Source organism: Engraulis encrasicolus, chromosome 18 (assembly GCF_034702125.1).
Source record: "Engraulis encrasicolus isolate BLACKSEA-1 chromosome 18, IST_EnEncr_1.0, whole genome shotgun sequence".
In the NCBI taxonomy this organism is placed as follows: domain Eukaryota; kingdom Metazoa; phylum Chordata; class Actinopteri; order Clupeiformes; family Engraulidae; genus Engraulis; species Engraulis encrasicolus.
In genome coordinates, this window is record NC_085874.1 from 22687940 (window position 1) to 22705024 (window position 17085).

Genomic DNA, 17085 nt, shown 5'->3' on the forward strand with positions numbered 1-17085 from the left:
TGCTGTGGTTCGCTGCTAAGGGGATTCCCCTTCCTCGCGTCAAGCGACAGCTGAGTAGGCTACTTTCCTTTGACAGACAGCCAGTTTTTCCAAGGCCATTGGAAGTTACATTAATTAACACGTGTTTCTCACAACGGTTTCGATTCGACAAATTGGTCGGCAGCAACGTAGCAAAAATAAGAGACTTTTGGTTGTGCTTCTGTTTGGTAGTTCTAGCTGAGCCGACGTTTACTCTGCCAAACGGTAGTGCACAGAATCTCCTCCCTGTCAGCTGGCTAGCCTTCCAATGGCTTGCGTTGCGACTGGTGAACTCAGCAGGGGGTTCCGCGCACCCTTTTTTGTGTTGGAGTAGAACGTGTAGCCTGGGTTGTTTCATGCGTTTTAAATAGGCTATGGCCATTGAGAGTAAATAGAATGGAGGCCAAAATTCTATTTCATTGTTGAAGCCAAGTTGGAGCCAAGGTTGGACCCAAAAAGACCAAAAAATGGCCAAATCCCATTCATTCCTATGAGAGACATAAAACCCTGTATCTCCCTTAAATGCCACTCCAGGGGGATCATTTTTCGCTCAACTAGTAGGTCCCCTTGCTCTCCAACTTACCAGGGTGGTTATTTTTTGTGGTGATGTTTTATTTTAGAGAGATATTAAAAGTTAAATTGACCAATGAGCATCAGAACATGGTTTGATTGACCATTAGAAGTCTTGTTGTTGTCCAATCAGCACCTGCGTTTGGCGTTGCTAAGGTGGAATGTAAGTTGGAATGTTCCCAAATCTGGCTTCAAAGCGTTGAATGGCAAATAGCGTTGATTTGGCGTCCATTCTATTTACTGTCAATGGGTATGGCTCATTATAATGTGGTGTAGGGGCCCCGGATTGCGTCTGCACCGGGCCCCGGCGAGGGCTAACGCGGCCCTAGTAACTAGCGGTCTCACGGCCCATCCCGGCCCACTGGTGCGAAATTGAAAGTTGTCTGCGGCCCAGGAGTTTGTGAGCGCGGCCCAACTTTGGTCCGTGGCCCTATGGTTAAGAATCCCTGCTCTTAAACACTTTTGATGTATCTTATTATTGAACGCTTCATCTTCTTTTACCATGGTCAATGCTGTCAGTTTTGCCACTGTACCAGAGATTCTTTAAGTATATAGAGATATGCCATTGTAATAGGTTGCTATGGGCACCTAACATGACCAGGTTCCGGTCTGCCTAAAGGGGCGTGTCATAATACTCCTAGCATTGAATAGAACAGTCCTTAGGTCTGCTTAGGTCTGCCTAAAGGGGGATCCCCCCCCCCTTGCAATAATAGAACCCGGAAACAATGGAGCCTCTCTCTCTCTACTCTCTCTGACTGTACACTGCGGCCAGATGTCTTTTGTCTGTTGGAATGCTGATCAAATGTTTTCTTACCATTCTACTACAGTAATATGCTTTATTGCTTTTATTTTTGTTCAAGCCAGACACTGTAAAACACGTTTTTGCTCTATTCTTAAATGTGCTTTATGAATAAAATGTACTTTAATACTTACTGAATTTACTCCAAGTCCTTTGCTCTGCTGCACTGGGGTGCATTTCTCGAAAGCGTACTTGTTAACAGTTAGTTGTAGTTGCCAATGGGATGTTGCATTGCAACCAACAAAGTAGCTACCGTAGTTAGCAACTACACTTTTGAGAAATAAACCACTGCACTGCAATGCACGTCTGGCCACCCTGTGACGCCCATGTGTGTTTCAAAGCTCACACAAGGTTACTTATGGAGGGGCTGAGTGTTTATAAACACAGAGAGAGAGAGAAGAGAAAGATGCTAGCCACACATGGAGAGCCTTAAACAGAGACGTGCATGCATATGGAAAAAGAGCACACACATGCACACACAAACAAGTTGAAGCACATGTGCACACACCTCTGCACGCATGCACGGACATACGCCCGTGCACACACATGCACGCGCACGCATGCACGCACGCACACAACGTGCAAACACATATTCCAGTGCACTTTGTAAGATGCTTTGGATATTATTCTTAAACATACTTATGTATGGGCAAGCTTATACATACACAGTCATAGGGGTGGATGCATGAAGCAATGCATGCACATGCAGACACACACACACACACACACACACACACACACACACACACACACACACACACACACACACACACACACACACACAGAGAGAGGGAGAGAAAGAGAGAGAGAGAGAGAGAGAGAGAGAGAAAGAGAGAGAAAGAGAGAAAGATAGAAAGAGAAAGATAAAAGGCCCTAATCTAACAATCTTATCTACTACTGCTCTGTGTTCAATTAGGGCTACATATTTGCGGTCCATGTCAAGCACTCTGGGAGAAATGAATGCCAGCAACAGCAACAGCAACAGCAACTCCACTCGAGCGCTTGCACTCCTGCGCACAAATACCGACGGCCGGGCTGCCTGCCTGCGTCAAAGCAGCCTGGCTGCGCTTCCTTTCCCTGTTCAGTGGCGGCTCCTCTCCTCTTTTCCTCTCTCTCTTTTTTCTTCTTCTATCTTTCTATCTCTGGCTCTTCCCCGCACCAAACACCCCCCCCCCCAAACTCCACCTCCACCGCGCCACACGGTCAGCTGCCAAACAGAACAGAGAGAGAGAGAGGGAGAGAAAGAGGGAGAGAGAGAGAGACAGAGAGAGAGAGAAAGAGAGGGAGAGAGAGAGAGAGAGACAGAGAGAGAGAGAGAGAGAGAGAGAGAGAGAGAGAGAGAGAGAGAGAGAGAGAGAGAGAGAGAGAGAGAGAGAGAGAGAGAGAGAGAGAGAAAGGCATGCCGTTCCTTTCCCACCAGAGCGAGAGCAAATCGGCAGAAAATTAAAAAAGATGGAAAAAAAACACAAAACACAGACACACACAAACACACAGACACACTCACACTCACACACACACACACACACACACACACACACACACACACACACACACAAGCACACACACAAAACAAAACAAACGGAAAAAAAACAACAGAGGCATAATGTTATGCGTGACCCTCAAAGGGCCAGCCGAAATTCTGAGCTGAGAGGAGCAAGAGTGCTAGGGGCCAGGGAGGCGGCCGGCAACCCAGGATAGCGGAGGGGGAGGCTGGGCAGAGGATGAGGGGAGGTTGGGGAGAGGCTGGGGAGAGGCTGGGGGGAGACTGGATAGCGGAGGGGGAGGCTGGGCAGAGGATGAGGGGAGGTTGGGGAGAGGCTGGGGGGAGACTGGATAGCGGGAGGGGGAGGCTGGTGGGAGGATGAGGAGAGGTTGGGGAGAGGCTGGATAGTGGCAGGGGGAGGCTGGGGAGAGGATGAGGGGAGGATGGGGAGTGGCTAGCGGGAGGGGGAGGCTGGGGAGAGGATGAGGGGAGGATGGGAGAGGATGGGGGGAGACTGGGGGGGGGAGGGGGAGGGAAGAGGATGGGAAGAGGATGAGGGGAGAGGATGGGGGGGGGTGAGGGGAGGCTGGGGGAGAGGCTGGGCAGGCGCTCAAGTTTTTTTTTCTTTCAGGGTGGGGGGATGAAAAGAGCAGCCGAAAGGGCCCTGTCACTCAGTGTTCCCAATCTGCACCCTTAATTGAACACAAGTACTGCCGCGGCCCGTTTCTATCTCTCCTCTCTTTTTTCCTTTTACTCTTCTCTTCTTTTCTTTTCTTTTCTCTTCTTGCCTGGGAGAACAGCTCCGTGCTGCCATTAGCGAGGGCCATTGCCACAGGGCCTTCAAAAAGAGCGTGTCTCTCTCTCTCTCTCTCTCTCTCTCTCTCTCTCTCTCTCGCTCTCTTTTGCACTCCCTCTTGCGCTCTCTCTCTCTCGCTCTCTCTCTCTCTCTCTCTCTCTTTTGCACTCTCTCTTGCGCTCTCTCTCTCTCTCTCTCTCTCTCTCTCTCCAGAGCAGAGGACTCGCGTCAACTTCAAAGGCCCTCAGCCCTCGCTTACAAAGAGAGAGAGAGAGAGAGAGAGAGAGAGAGAGAGAGAGAGAGAGAGAGAGAGAGAGAGAGAGAGAGAGAGAGAGAGAGAGAGAGAGAGGGAGATGGTCCTTCAGAAGTCTGCAAAGCTTGAGCTTTTGTCCTCATCTGTAGTACTTGTTATTCCCCACATTTGTTGTGATTGGTCTTTTCTTATTTACTATAACTTTTGTCAACACTCTGGATATGATGTGAGTCCCCTTCCTGTGCGGCTGTGCTATATGTGGGGTCATGATTGCACACCTCCCACCCCCCCCACACACACACTCATACAATGTAATGGGGAGTGAGTTCTGGCCCTCCTTTTTTCCCTGGGCCCGTGACAGGTGGCCCCTTTGCCCCCCACACCCCTCGGTACCATCCCTGATTACCATGATAAGATATGCAGATGACAACGCCATTGACCCGACTCACACTTTGAAAGTGTAAGTGAAAGCCCAAATGGGAAACTCCAACTCCCATTGTCATTGTGACCTAGCATTCCACAGCACACAAGTGCACACTGCACACAACGAAATTGCATGTATGCCTCACCGGTGCAAGGGGGCAGCCCCCAGTGGCGCCCCAACGGAAGAGAGCGGCATGGCGGTACCATCCTCAGTCATGGAGGAGGATGGGGGAGAGCATGGGTGCCGCGAGGGGGGGAAAGGTGGTACAAATTCTAAGGGCCCAACAGCACTGATAGGGCCCTTGGAAGGATGCTGATAACATAATTTGTCATTTTGGGGGCCCAAAATTTGAATCTTTCATGGGTCCCAACATTTTTAGCGGCGCCCCTGGGGGAGAGCACTGGCCAATTACTCCTCACACCAACCTGGCGGGTCGGGAGTCGAACCGGCAACCTTTGGGCTAAAAGTCTGACTCTCTAACCGCTTACCCATGACTGCCACTCTTTATGAAAGGGTTAACACATGATCATAGTATTGGGAGACGAGTATGATACCTGCCGACGGCAAGGAAGTCTTTTTTTCTACGTACTCCTGTTGTCCTGCAGCGTGTTCCCTATTCCAGGGGTTCCCAAACTTTACCATGACAAGGCCCCAAATATACTGGTAGATTCCTGCCAAGGCCCCCCTAACATGGGCCGTGCCAGCGACACAATTTTTTCTGTGTACACAGTTTCACAACTCGATGGAGTTGGTGCATTCCTAAACTCATTCAAGTACTACAGAAAGCATTATACATAAACATTGTAAAAAATAAATGGATTCCACTGGGATAGTTTAGCTTCATTTAGGTTTATTTTGGTTTACTGAAGTTATTCACTTTATCAAGTTATTCATTTTATTTTGCTACACTTTACCTGCCAGCCTTCCGCGGCCCCCCTGGCATCCCCTCGCGGCCCCCCAGGGGTCCCCGGCCCCCACTTTGAAAACCACTGCCCTATTCTACTCTCCAAGCTTTACCAGCACTGACCGAGCACTGGTACCACCCATGACTGCTGCTCCATGTCGTCGGGACTAAACTCGTAGCAGGCCTTTATGCAGCCTGCAAACATTTCCTTGAGCTTAGGGCTTTCTCCAAAAACACTTCCCCTCACTAGTGGAACGAAACGTGTTAGGCACGCGGAGGTTCCGGTCAAAGTCAGCCCAGCTGTTCTGTCTGTCTTGCCTGAGAGGTTTGTAGCGAAGCTGGCCGACAGTAGCCTAGTAAAGATTTTTTTGTGGTCTTTTTCGACTTTATTTGGTAGGACAGTGTGAGAAGTGGACAGGAAGCGAATTGGGAGAGAGACGGGGAGGGGTCGGCAAAGGACCCGAGGTCAGCCGCATGGCAGGCGAGTGCCCTACCGGTTGGCCACGGCAGGGCTGACACTAGCCTAGTAAACTAGCCCCACATGCCTGCGGCCAAAATTATTTTTTGCCTGCGAGTGGGTCTTGCCTCGGACAATGCCCCAGGCCCTGAAACAGGTGGACCAATCACAACGCAGGAGATTTGTTTTGAGTCTTTGGATGGAAATAGGACTGGGTTTTGGTCAGAGCGTTGGCCTATAGGCACGGACACGGTTTGGAAAACAACGGGTTGTTCCCATCAACAATCTTCCGATGTCTCATTGATCGGGGCCAGACTAAATATTCACAACAAAAACACAACATACAGTGAAACCTAACCCTTGTAAGGTGTTTGGGTCATCTTGACCCATTTTCAGTTTTTTGCTTAAGAAAAACAGTATCAATTATTATTCTTTCACACTGAGATTCACTTTGGGTCACTATCTGTGAGGAACTGGAATCTGAAATAGATGCCTATTTGACCTCAATTGGGCCGCACCAGTAACATAATTGCAAAACATAGCACATTTCTGCTTCATATCGGAATCGCATTGCTAGTCAATCATGTTGAGGTGGGTGACACCGGCTATATCAAGAGCACTGACTGTAAATGGCGACCAAAACAGATGTTTGTTCTCAAGTTCTCTCTACAAGTCTGGGGCCGGATTGGACCTTCTGGCGGACCGCATCCAGCCCCTAGGCCTCATGTTTGACACCCCTGTCGCAAGCCGTTTTGTTGTACCACGAGTATCCCCTCACTCATGCTCATATATATCGTATATCTCTTCCTATATTCCACTGAGACTATGTCCCATACAGTAGGCCTACACTTTTGTTATGTTCACATTTTTTTCACCGTCGAAAAGACTGACGCCTGTCTGTTTGTCATGCTAACCCTGGATTAAACTGCAGGAATTACACCCGAGAGTACGGCTTTTTTACTAGCTATGAACTTTAATGTTTGCTCGCACCCGAAGACCTTGTAAGAAATACTTGGGAATTGAGCGCACTTTCTAAAAAAATAAATAAAAAATAATAATCATTTTTCCACCAACAGTGTGATTGCTTGCGTAACCCTGGTTGGGAATCGCTGGTCCACCAGTAGAAGTAGTGTCACAAAGTTCCCCTGCGAACAGCACCAACACCCCCAACACAAACTATCCCCAGGCAGGCAGCGTTGGTTGTTATGACTGCCCCTTGCTCTCGTCTCGTGCGAGAAGGGGTTAACTGCCGAGTCCATTTTTTTAATTCTGTGTACTGCATGCTGTAACCGCGCAACCACAGCGACAAACAGGGCCGCTGACAGCTTTGGCAGGGCCCAGGAGAAAGTCATCTGAAAGGGCCCCCCACCCAATACATTCAATGTAATGAGGACCCAATTATGGGCCCCCCATCTCCCTGGGCCCGGGACAGCTGACCCCTTTGTCCCCCCTTGTCAGCTTCCCTGGTGACAAATTCAAGCGAGTGCTGTTTGATGCTGTTTGAAGTGGAATGTGTGTGGAGTGGACCAGACCAGACACCTCCAGGCAAGACCATCATTACTACATTTGCGCTCCACTCGTGATAATGTCCAGGCGACTACCAGACAGCCAAAAAGCCCATGTACAGTGTTTCTCAACAGAGGCTCTACAGCCCTAGCCAGGCCGTGCCCTCCTAGTGACGCAACAGCTTCAGCATTGCTACCAGTCAGGTCAAGAGCAATGCAAGTACTTTCTGAGTTCACGCAAATACGGGAACTCCTCCCACTTTGTTGGGAACCAAACAATCATTAGCAAACCAAGGGAGGCAATTCGGGAAATGCCGTTTGGGAAATGTTAATTGTTATGCACTTGGTCAGACCAAGGCTCGAAGAGATTTGAAAGTCGATGATAATCAGGCTACTACAGCCCCCCAGGGCCATTAAGGAGTTAAAGTTAGGTCAAGAGCCGTGTAATTATCGTCTCTGATCTCCCGAAAAAAAAACGGGAAGTCCACCCACTTTGTCGGAAACTAGTCAGCCAGTAGCAAAGCAAACCTAGGGAGGCAGGTCAACCATGCCGTTTGGGAAAAGTTAATTGTTATGCTCTTGGTCAGACCAAGTCTCGAAGAGATTTGAAAGTCAAAGATAATCAGGCTAATTACAGAGGCCTCAGGGGCGTTGAGAAGGAGACAGTTCAATAGCTCAATGGCCTATTTTACTGTATTTTTTTATTAGCAGGCTTATGATGAGGTCAAGAGGACATTGGTAGACTAGGCTTATGATCAAGGCTTATGATGAGGTCAAGGGGGTATTTGTTCCAAAAAAGGTTGAGATGCACTGATGTAGGGCTTTCTCACTATGAGTTTTCTGTGCCTTTTGAGTTATACTTTTATACAGTCCCTATTACAACAAGGCCGACAGGCGGACAACAGATGCGTCCCTCTATGCCAGTTCCAACCTTTTTCCCCCCCAAAACGCCCCGCTGGCCTCCTCCTAACCTGTCAACGCCCACCCCCCTCTGAGGATGTGCTTTTTGTTTATTGGTCATAGCCTATTGCCCATGGAAACTCCAAATAATGTGGCAGGCAGTGAAATGACGAGACAAAGCTTTGTATTTTGCAGTTTAGACTATAATAAGGTCATCATGCTTGGATTTGGAAAAGAAGCATCTAATTTCAAATTTCACATAGATCAAGTGGCTACATTACAAATTACCAGATATTATTAGTACTAGGTTATTTATCAACCTTTAGTAGGCTATCACGCCATTTCAGCGTCATGTGCATGTGGGAAAGAAACTAAACATCGCCAAATAGCCTAATAAATAAATAAAACCGTTTGGGTGAATCATGCGCTATGGGTTCACACTTTGGATGCATTGTGCGCTTAATTTTCAATGCCAGCTTTTTACCGTCAAGGCACAAAGCAGTGAGCTTCAGTGGCAGAGTTTACCAAATGCATACGACTGCAAACGAAGCAAAAGACGCATTCTGTCCCGTGCTCTCTCTGAGCGCAAGGGAAAGCACCTGTGGGGTCCACGCGCCGCCAGCAGAAAACGACTCTCCCTTGCAATATGCCCGAGAACATCAGTAACACAGCGTATGTGAAATGCAAATGGCCCATCTGTCTACTAGTTCGAGAACACTGACTACTCGCTGAAACGTAGTGGCAGAATGTTTGCAAACTCACGTTTAGAGGAAGAGCTGTAGCGCTGCTGGTCGCCTGTGAACTTATTACGGCTCCATGTCGTGGAGCGTTCTCCCTTGCAATATGCCCGAGAACAACAGTAACACAGCGTATGTGAAATGCAAATGGCCCATCTGTCTACTAGTTCGAGAACACTGACTACTCACTGAAACGTAGTGGCAGAATGTTTGCAAACTCGCGTTTAGAGGAAGTGCTGTAGCGCTGCTGGGCGCCTGTGAACTTATTACGGCTCCATGTCGTGGAGCGTTATGCAATGCTAACGCCCCTCTATCCGAGCACAAACATCTGTGAAATACTGCCTGCCGACTTGTAAATCGTTAATTTCCATTCTGATGAACCAAAATAGCTGCACAATGCGACACTGTCAGCCGAAGTGTAGGCCTATCACAAGACCGTGAACATTAAGTGACACTCACAGTGGTGTTGGTGTGCTGTGGAGAAGGAACGAAGTTGCCTACCACTGTCCAAACGCAAAACAATGCTGAAAATTTAATGCACCCCTCAGTTGTCTCACAATGCAATCAGCTTAGCCTTGCCGGTTTGGTAACATATCGTATACGTTTTGACACACATTCGCTCCAGGCCAAAATGCCTCTCTGCCTCCGCCTTGTGGACACAGGAAGGAACGCGTTTCAGACAGCGTTTCAGACAAGACAGCGTTTCAGACAAGGAATGCGTTTCAGACGGACGGACGGACGGACGGACGGACGGACGGACAGCGGACGGACAGACCCTCTTATAGAGATGCTGGGACGCATCTAAAAATGTAACAGCTTAACACATTATGTACTGTAGTGTAGGTTTAGAGTTAATATTAAGAGTTGGGGGTTAGGAATAGGGTTAGGTGTGCACAGTGTAGCCTGATACCAAATAAGTTCTCAACTCTCTCTGGCAGGGAGATTAGTAAGTAGTTTCCATGTCTTTTGTCATGTCATGTTGTTGTTCCTAACTGTACTTCATGTCATGTCATTGGCAGGTAATGAACAGGTCTTGCGTGCCTGACTTGCTGGCCAAAAAGTCCCCATGGGGGGAACTATAAACAAAAATCTTGTAAGAGAGAAAAATATGTTAAAACCCGCCCATCCAATGCAAAGGAGTGTACTCAAAATTTGGTCTCCTAAGGGGAGGGGGTTGTCCCTCCCTCTTCTTCTCTTTTTGTGTCTACAGCGCTAAGGGGACTCCATTTATTCTCGACCTCAAGACTCCTAAGGTCTCCTAATCGAAGGTTTCCTAAAGGAGCGTTCACCCGACAACACATGGATGCTGGAAATGAACCCGCCTGATTTATCTCTCTCTCATATACGATTCTCTGCTATGAAGTTTGTAACTAACGCTCACGCTAATGTAGTACTGCTCCATAAACTGTGTTATGCTGTGCTATGTTGTGCTGTGTTGTGTTGTGCTGTGCTGTGCTGTGCTGTGCTGTGCTGTGCTGTGCTGTGCTGTGCTGTGCTGTGCTGTGTTGTGCTGTGCTGTCTGTGTTGTGTTTTGGGGATGTCTCACCGTCGTATCCCTGCGTGGCGTCCCATCCTTCGTTCCACTGGCTGTCCCATTCCCCTCCTTCTCCTCCTCCTGCTCCTCCTCCTCCTCCTCCGGTCACGTCCACTCCACTCAGCGGGGGCTCTCCGCTATCGTACTCCAGAGGATAGTCATCCTCCCCCACGCCCCCTCCGCCTCCTCCCACGTCCTCCAGGGAGGAGCGCCCGGTGCCGTCCTCGCTCGAGTCCGAGTCCGTGTAGCCCCAGAACAGGGGCCAGAAGAGCTTCTTCCCCTCCGGCCAGTCCACCGTGGAAGGAGCTGAGGAGGAGGAGGAGGAGGAGGAGGAGGAGGAGGAGGAGGAGGAGGAGGAGGAGGAGGACAGAGAGGTGGGTAAAGAGGCCGAGGTGGAAGAGATGGAGAGAGATGATGATGATGATGAGGAGGAGGAGGAGGAGGAGGATGAGGAGGAGGCCAGTGTAGCCGAGGCGGCGACTCCTAGGACTGGAGAGGAAGAGGCGAGGGGAGGAGGCCATTTGCTGTCGGTCTCGCTGCCGGCTAGCTCCATCTCCATCTCCATCTGCATCTGCGGCTCGTCCACCACCTCTATGGTGACCTGCATGACAGAACAAACATTCAATCAGATGTGTCAAAAGTAAAAGCAAGAAAAAAAGAAGCAGAGTTTCCTTCCAACACAGATAACTTAGCTGAGTAACCAGTAGACCTGTGCACTTGTCTTATGACCAGCTGACTCTGCACTGGCGGGATCAGGTTTGTGGTGAGTTCTCGTTAGGTTTTTAGTGTTTTTCATAGGGCTGGGACATGAACGTGTTAATTTCGATTAATTAATCACGCAATTTGATTAATTAATTAACGTGATTAAAAAAATGAATCGCAGTATAATATAGCTACATAGTTCTGGATTAGACCAGTGGAGGGCAGCATTATGCCTGATGGTGAACAGTCTGCTGAAATGCTTTTAAAAAAGAACATTTTTAGATGAAGCTTATTTATTGTAATTATTCAAAATCCATGTGGGAAATAAAAGTTTTTCACTGTTCTCAAGACAGATATTTAAATGTGATTAAAATGTGATTAATTCGATTAATTAATTCCAAAGCCTAAAGATTAATTAGATTATTTTTTTTATCGAGTCCCAGCCCTAGTTTTTCAATGACAACACAGTCTATCTCATAAGGTACAATGGGGTAAATGCAAAGGCAAGGCAAAGATTTCCGTGCTGGATTCAACAGTGTGGGATGTCCTTCAGTTTGGAACGAGGGCAGCGTGGGAATTCCCTCAGTGGACTCGTCAAAGAAGGGTGTTGGGACGACATGGCTGAGAGGGCTAGTGCTCCGTACTATTTTGCCAGGGACACAGGTTTGATACCTGCCTGAGGTCATTTCCCGATCCTTCCCCGTCTCTCTCTCTCTCACTCATATTCTTGTCACCATCTTCGACTGTCCTATCTCGGTAAAGGCTACAAAGCCCAAAAACAAATATTTTTTTTAAAAGTAAAATAAAAACTTACAATGTAATGTATTGGTGCTGACTGACACACCCAAACATGTGGCCTTGCTTTTCACTCAGCAAAGGCAAATTTCCATTACTTTGTCACACGCTAAGAAATGAAAGCCATGTTTTGCATCAATGTTCTTTAATGGCTTGTTAATGTTAGGGTATGATATCCTGGTGGTTTGAGCAAACAGATATTTTGATTCGAAAGTCCAAATTTATGCAGATGAAGTGATGTTATGCCCTCAGAATCAATAATTCCATATTTTTGAATGGGATGGTAAGCAGTGTAGTCATTGAAGAGGTAAGCAACAACAATCTTCACATTTTTTGCTTATTTACTTCTTCCAACCTTTGCTCATTCACCCATTGGGCAAATCAATAAGCAAAAATATGTCGAATGCTGTCCTTTACGTCTTCAATTTACCTACTTTATGCGGGATTCAGCGTCCAGCGTTCAGCGTCCAGTTAAAAAAAGTTGAAGAATGAGTAACAGGAGCTTGTGTTGTGCGGCTTTTCCACTTTTCAAGCAATGCAGTGACAAGGAGATCCAGGAGAACCCAACCCTGCCTTTAAAATCTCCTCCAGTCTACGGAGAACCAAACCGGAGAAAAACAAGACTCCAGCTACAGCAAAGACAGCGAGACAGATCACTATACACATGAGAAGCCAAAGGCAGAAGAGGGAGAAAAAATAGAACCCTTCAAAACACATTCAAGTGATTTCCTGTCTGCAGAGAGAGAGAGAGAGAAAGAGAGTGAGAGAGAGAGAGAGAGAGAGAGAGAGAGAGAGAGAGAGAGAGAGAGAGAGAGAGAGAGAGAGAGAGAGAGAGAGAGAGAGCACGAAAGAGAGAGAGAGAGCTAAAGAGAGAGCAAGAGAGAGAGAGAGAGACAGACAGACAGACAGACAGACAGACAGACAGACAGACAGACAGACAGACAGACAGCAGTGTCTGGAAACAACCTGCTAGGGCCTCAAAACTCAGAGGCCAGAGAGTCAATTGAGCGCACTTCCCCCTGTCTCTGCTGGAGCTGTGATCGCTTATCATGCCTTACTACTCGCCCCTTAGGAGGTGCATAGGGATGAGCTGTGATCGCTTATCATGCCTTACTACTCGCCCCTTAGGGGGTGCATAGGGATGAGCTGTGATCGCTTATCATGCCTTACTACTCGCCCCTTAGGGGGTGCATAGGGATGAGCTGTGATCGCTTATCATGCCTTACTACTCGCCCCTTAGGTGGTGCATAGGGATGACTCATTCTGGATGTTAAGTCCAGTTGTAAGCCAAAAAGGAAAGGAGAAGAGAAGAATAAGTGTCCATCCAGCCTTGCACACTTTGAACTGCAGGAGGTATTTCAACTGGAAACATCCTGGCAGCCTACAGTCCCAGGAAAAAGTTTGTACACCCTTTGAAATTTCTTACCTTTCTGTCAAAATTGGTCATAAAACATGGTCTGATCTTCCTGGAAATCACATGAAGGAACAACCAGAGTCTGCTTTAACTAATTCAACCCAAACATTTACAAGTTTTCATATTTTCATTGGCCATAAGATGTAAACATTCACAGGAGAGCAAGGCATAAGTAAGTACACCCTTGCATTCAATAGGTTTTAACCCCAAGTTAGTCGCAATAACCTCAACCAGATGTTTCCTGTAGTTGCAGATCAGATTAACAAAACAATCTGGATGTATCTGCTCTCCCTTTTCTTTAGAAAAATGCCTCTCGTCAGCAAGGTTTGTGGGATGTCTGGAGTGTATAGCTTTCTTGACTTCATGCCATATAATCTCAATTGTTTTTTGTCAGGGCTTTGACTGGGCTATTCCAGAATGTGTATTTCATTATTATGAAGCCATTCTAAAGTCGATTTGCTTCTAAAGTATGAGTTGTTGTCACATTTCAGCACCCATCCTCTTGTGTGCTTCAACTGTGTGACAGACTACCTCACTTTTTTCTGTTCATTGTTCATAGTTCATTGTTCCACTGATAATAGCAAACTGAAAAGGGCTTGAGGCAGCAAGGTAGCCGCATATAATGATGCTCCCGCCACCATACTCAAAGGTGGAGATGATGTTTTGGTGAAGGTGTGGTTCTCCAGTTCTCCTCCAAACATGATATTGTGTGTTCCCCTGAACAATTCAACTTTGGTTTCAACGTTGGTCTACAGAATATTTTGCAGTAATTCTATGAAGCATATAAATGCTTTTTCGCAAACCTCAAAGGTGCAGCAATATTTTTTTGGACAGAAACCCCATTCGTTTTAGATTGGCAGAATGAATCCCATTTTTAGCTATTCTTGGTTACATCTCCTCTTCTGAGTATGGTGGCAGGAGCATCATTATATGCGGCTACCTTGCTGCATTAGGCCCTTGACAGTTTGCTATTATCAGTGGAAAAATTAACTCAAGTTTATTGTGATATTTTACAGAAAAAACGGGAGGAAGTCTGTCACACAGTTGAAGCACACATGAGTATGGGTCCTGAAATGTGACAACAGCCCATACTTTAGAAGCAAATCGACTTTAGAATGGCTTCATAATAATGAAATACACATTCTGGAATAGCCCAGTCAAAGCCCTGACAAAAAACAATTGAGATTATATGGCCTGAAGTCAAGAAAGCTATGCACTCCAGACATCCCACAAACCTTGCTGACGAGAGGCATTTTTCTAAAGAAGAGGGAGACAAGATACAAACAGATTGTTTTGTTAATCTGATCTGCAACTACAGGACAAGTCTGGTTGATGATATTGCAACTATCTGAGGGTCAAAACCTACTTAATGCAAGGGTGTACTTACTTATGCCCTGCTCTCCTGTGAATGTTATGGCCTTATGACCAATAAAAATATGATAACATGTAAATGTTTGGGTGGAATTAATTAAAGCAGACTCTGACTGTTCCTTCTTGAGATTTCCGGGATGATCAGACCATGTTTTATGATCAATTTTGACAGAAATGTAAGAAATTTCAAAGGGTGTACAAACTTTTTCCTGGGACTGTATAACAGACTTTGACTGACAGACAGACTGACTGACAGACAGACAGACAGACAGACAGACAGACAGACAGACAGACAGACAGACAGACAGACAGACAGACAGACAGACAGACAGACAGACAGACAGAATGAATGAATGAATGAATGAATGAATGAATGAATGAATGAATGGCTAGCTTACTGACTGACTGACAGGCTGGTTGCTTAAGTAACTGTGGAATGTTTCCAGGAGGAATGTGAAAAATGGAACAGTCAGGAGGGGTTGCCCTGGGTTAATAGCCAATAAAGCGATTTGCAAATGGGTCAAGAAGGGAGGTTAAGGATTGTTTTTTTGACCACAACATTCTCAGTTCCATTGTTTTTTTTGTAACCCCTAATATAATCCAATTACACATGGTTTATGAAATAAATGGCTCCAGAAATAAAAAAAGAGTGCAGTATTTATCTCAGATATTGTGTCTGCATTCACATGAGTAATCAGATTCTGACAGCGAATTCTGGCCTTGGCCTGCACACAAAGACACACACACACACGGACGCACCCACGCCTTCACAGACACACACACACACCCACCCACCTGAATGTTTGGGTTCTGGGAACTGATCTCGGCGTTGGCCAGTTCTGGAAAGTTCTTCAGATCCAGGACGAAAGGCTTGGTGTCCTCCTCCTCCTGCTGCTCCTCCACCTCCTCCTGGGGCTGAGGTTTAGGGAGCACCCCTGCGGAGCGGAGCTGAGACCACCTCCGCTTGTGACGATGGCGCGGAGACGACAGCACGCTCTGCACCTGGTTCAGGTGATGCAGGGGGCCGTGTGGGTGATGCGGGTGGTGATGGACCTCCTTGGTAGGTGTCTGCAGATTTGCCTGAGAGAACAAGACAATTCTGATTAATACGTAGTATATCTTTTTTTCACATGGATGTTACAGTTGCTCTCAATTGTTTAAAAATACGTTCTCTGCTACTTGACACAACACACAATTCTGAAAACATGTCACCCATTTACCAAACCCATGAACCAATGCCACTGAATGTCAACCACAAATCCTTCTTTACACTCAAATGTCACTTCTTTAACACACTTTCCCCCCAAATCCCTACATACAGTTCTCTGGATTTTACCATTTTCATGATGGAAAGCCCTGGCTTTATCCTGGAACACACTGTCATTCAAAATACTACAATCAATTATCATGCTATGTGCAATTCCTTATCACATGGGCAAACTCCTTTCATACCAGTTTAAAAGCAAAAGTGAAAGTGAAAGTGAAAGCCCACCTGGGAAACCCCAACTTGTCATTATGACACAGCACTCAAGTGTTCACTGCACACAACAAAATGGCATTTTATGACTCATCCTCGCAAGGGGGCAGCCCCCAATGGCGCCCCAAGGGAGCAGTGCGGCGGGACGGTACCATGCTCAGGGTACCTCAGTCATGGAGGAGGATGGGGGAGAGCACTGGTTAATTACTTTCCCCACCAATCTGGCAGGTCGGCACTCGGGAGTTGAACCGGCAACCTTTGGGCTTACAAGTCTGACGCCCTAACCGCTTACCCATGACTACCCTAAGAGAAAGACAGGCTGCATTGGCAGCGCAGTGCAGCACAGCGCAGCACAGCACAGCACAGCACAGCACAGCACAGCACAGCACAGCACAGCACAGCACAGCACTTAAATGCATGGCATAACACAGCACTGCAACACAGCACTGCAACACAGCACTTAATTGCACACCACACCACACTGCACAGCACAGCAAGCACAGAACACTACCACACTTGAAAGCACACCACAGTAGCATGCAACACAGCGCAGCTCAGCTCAGCACAGTGCACCGCCTGGCTGACTGTTCTTCCCGGAGTGACTACGGCCAGGCCTGGCATGCCATGCGGCTCTTTGATACATGATGGGAACTTGTGCCAAATTCCCCAGGCCTAATGAGATGGGCCAGCCCAGTGAGGCATCATGGGATCTCATCTCAGGGATGCCTGCTTTGTGTCTGCCTGCCACAGCGGTGTGGTGCCGTCGAGAGGGACAGAGGAGACATGAGCAAGCGAAATGAGCTGAATTGTGGACACTGTACCTCACCCGCCAGGCCTGGACTGGCAATCTGGCATACAGTGCATTTCCCAGTGGGCCCACGCGGGGGGCGCGATGCTATTGTCTGGTCCACACACCAGCCCTACGCACAGCACCGCACCGCACCAC

At 47.4% G+C, this 17085-nt stretch overlaps 1 protein-coding gene across 1 annotated transcript in view; it reads right to left on the bottom strand.

Moving 5' to 3' along the window:
• The window catches only part of ism2b (isthmin 2b), a 48964-nt gene that overhangs the window by 24195 nt on the left and 7684 nt on the right, over window positions 1-17085 (bottom strand). The window contains exons 2-3 of the mRNA XM_063223282.1: window positions 15458-15742; window positions 10393-10981 (exon numbers count right to left, since the gene is read on the bottom strand). Coding sequence (XP_063079352.1) covers window positions 10393-10981; window positions 15458-15742 — 874 coding nt within the window. The remainder of the gene's footprint in view (window positions 1-10392; window positions 10982-15457; window positions 15743-17085) is intronic.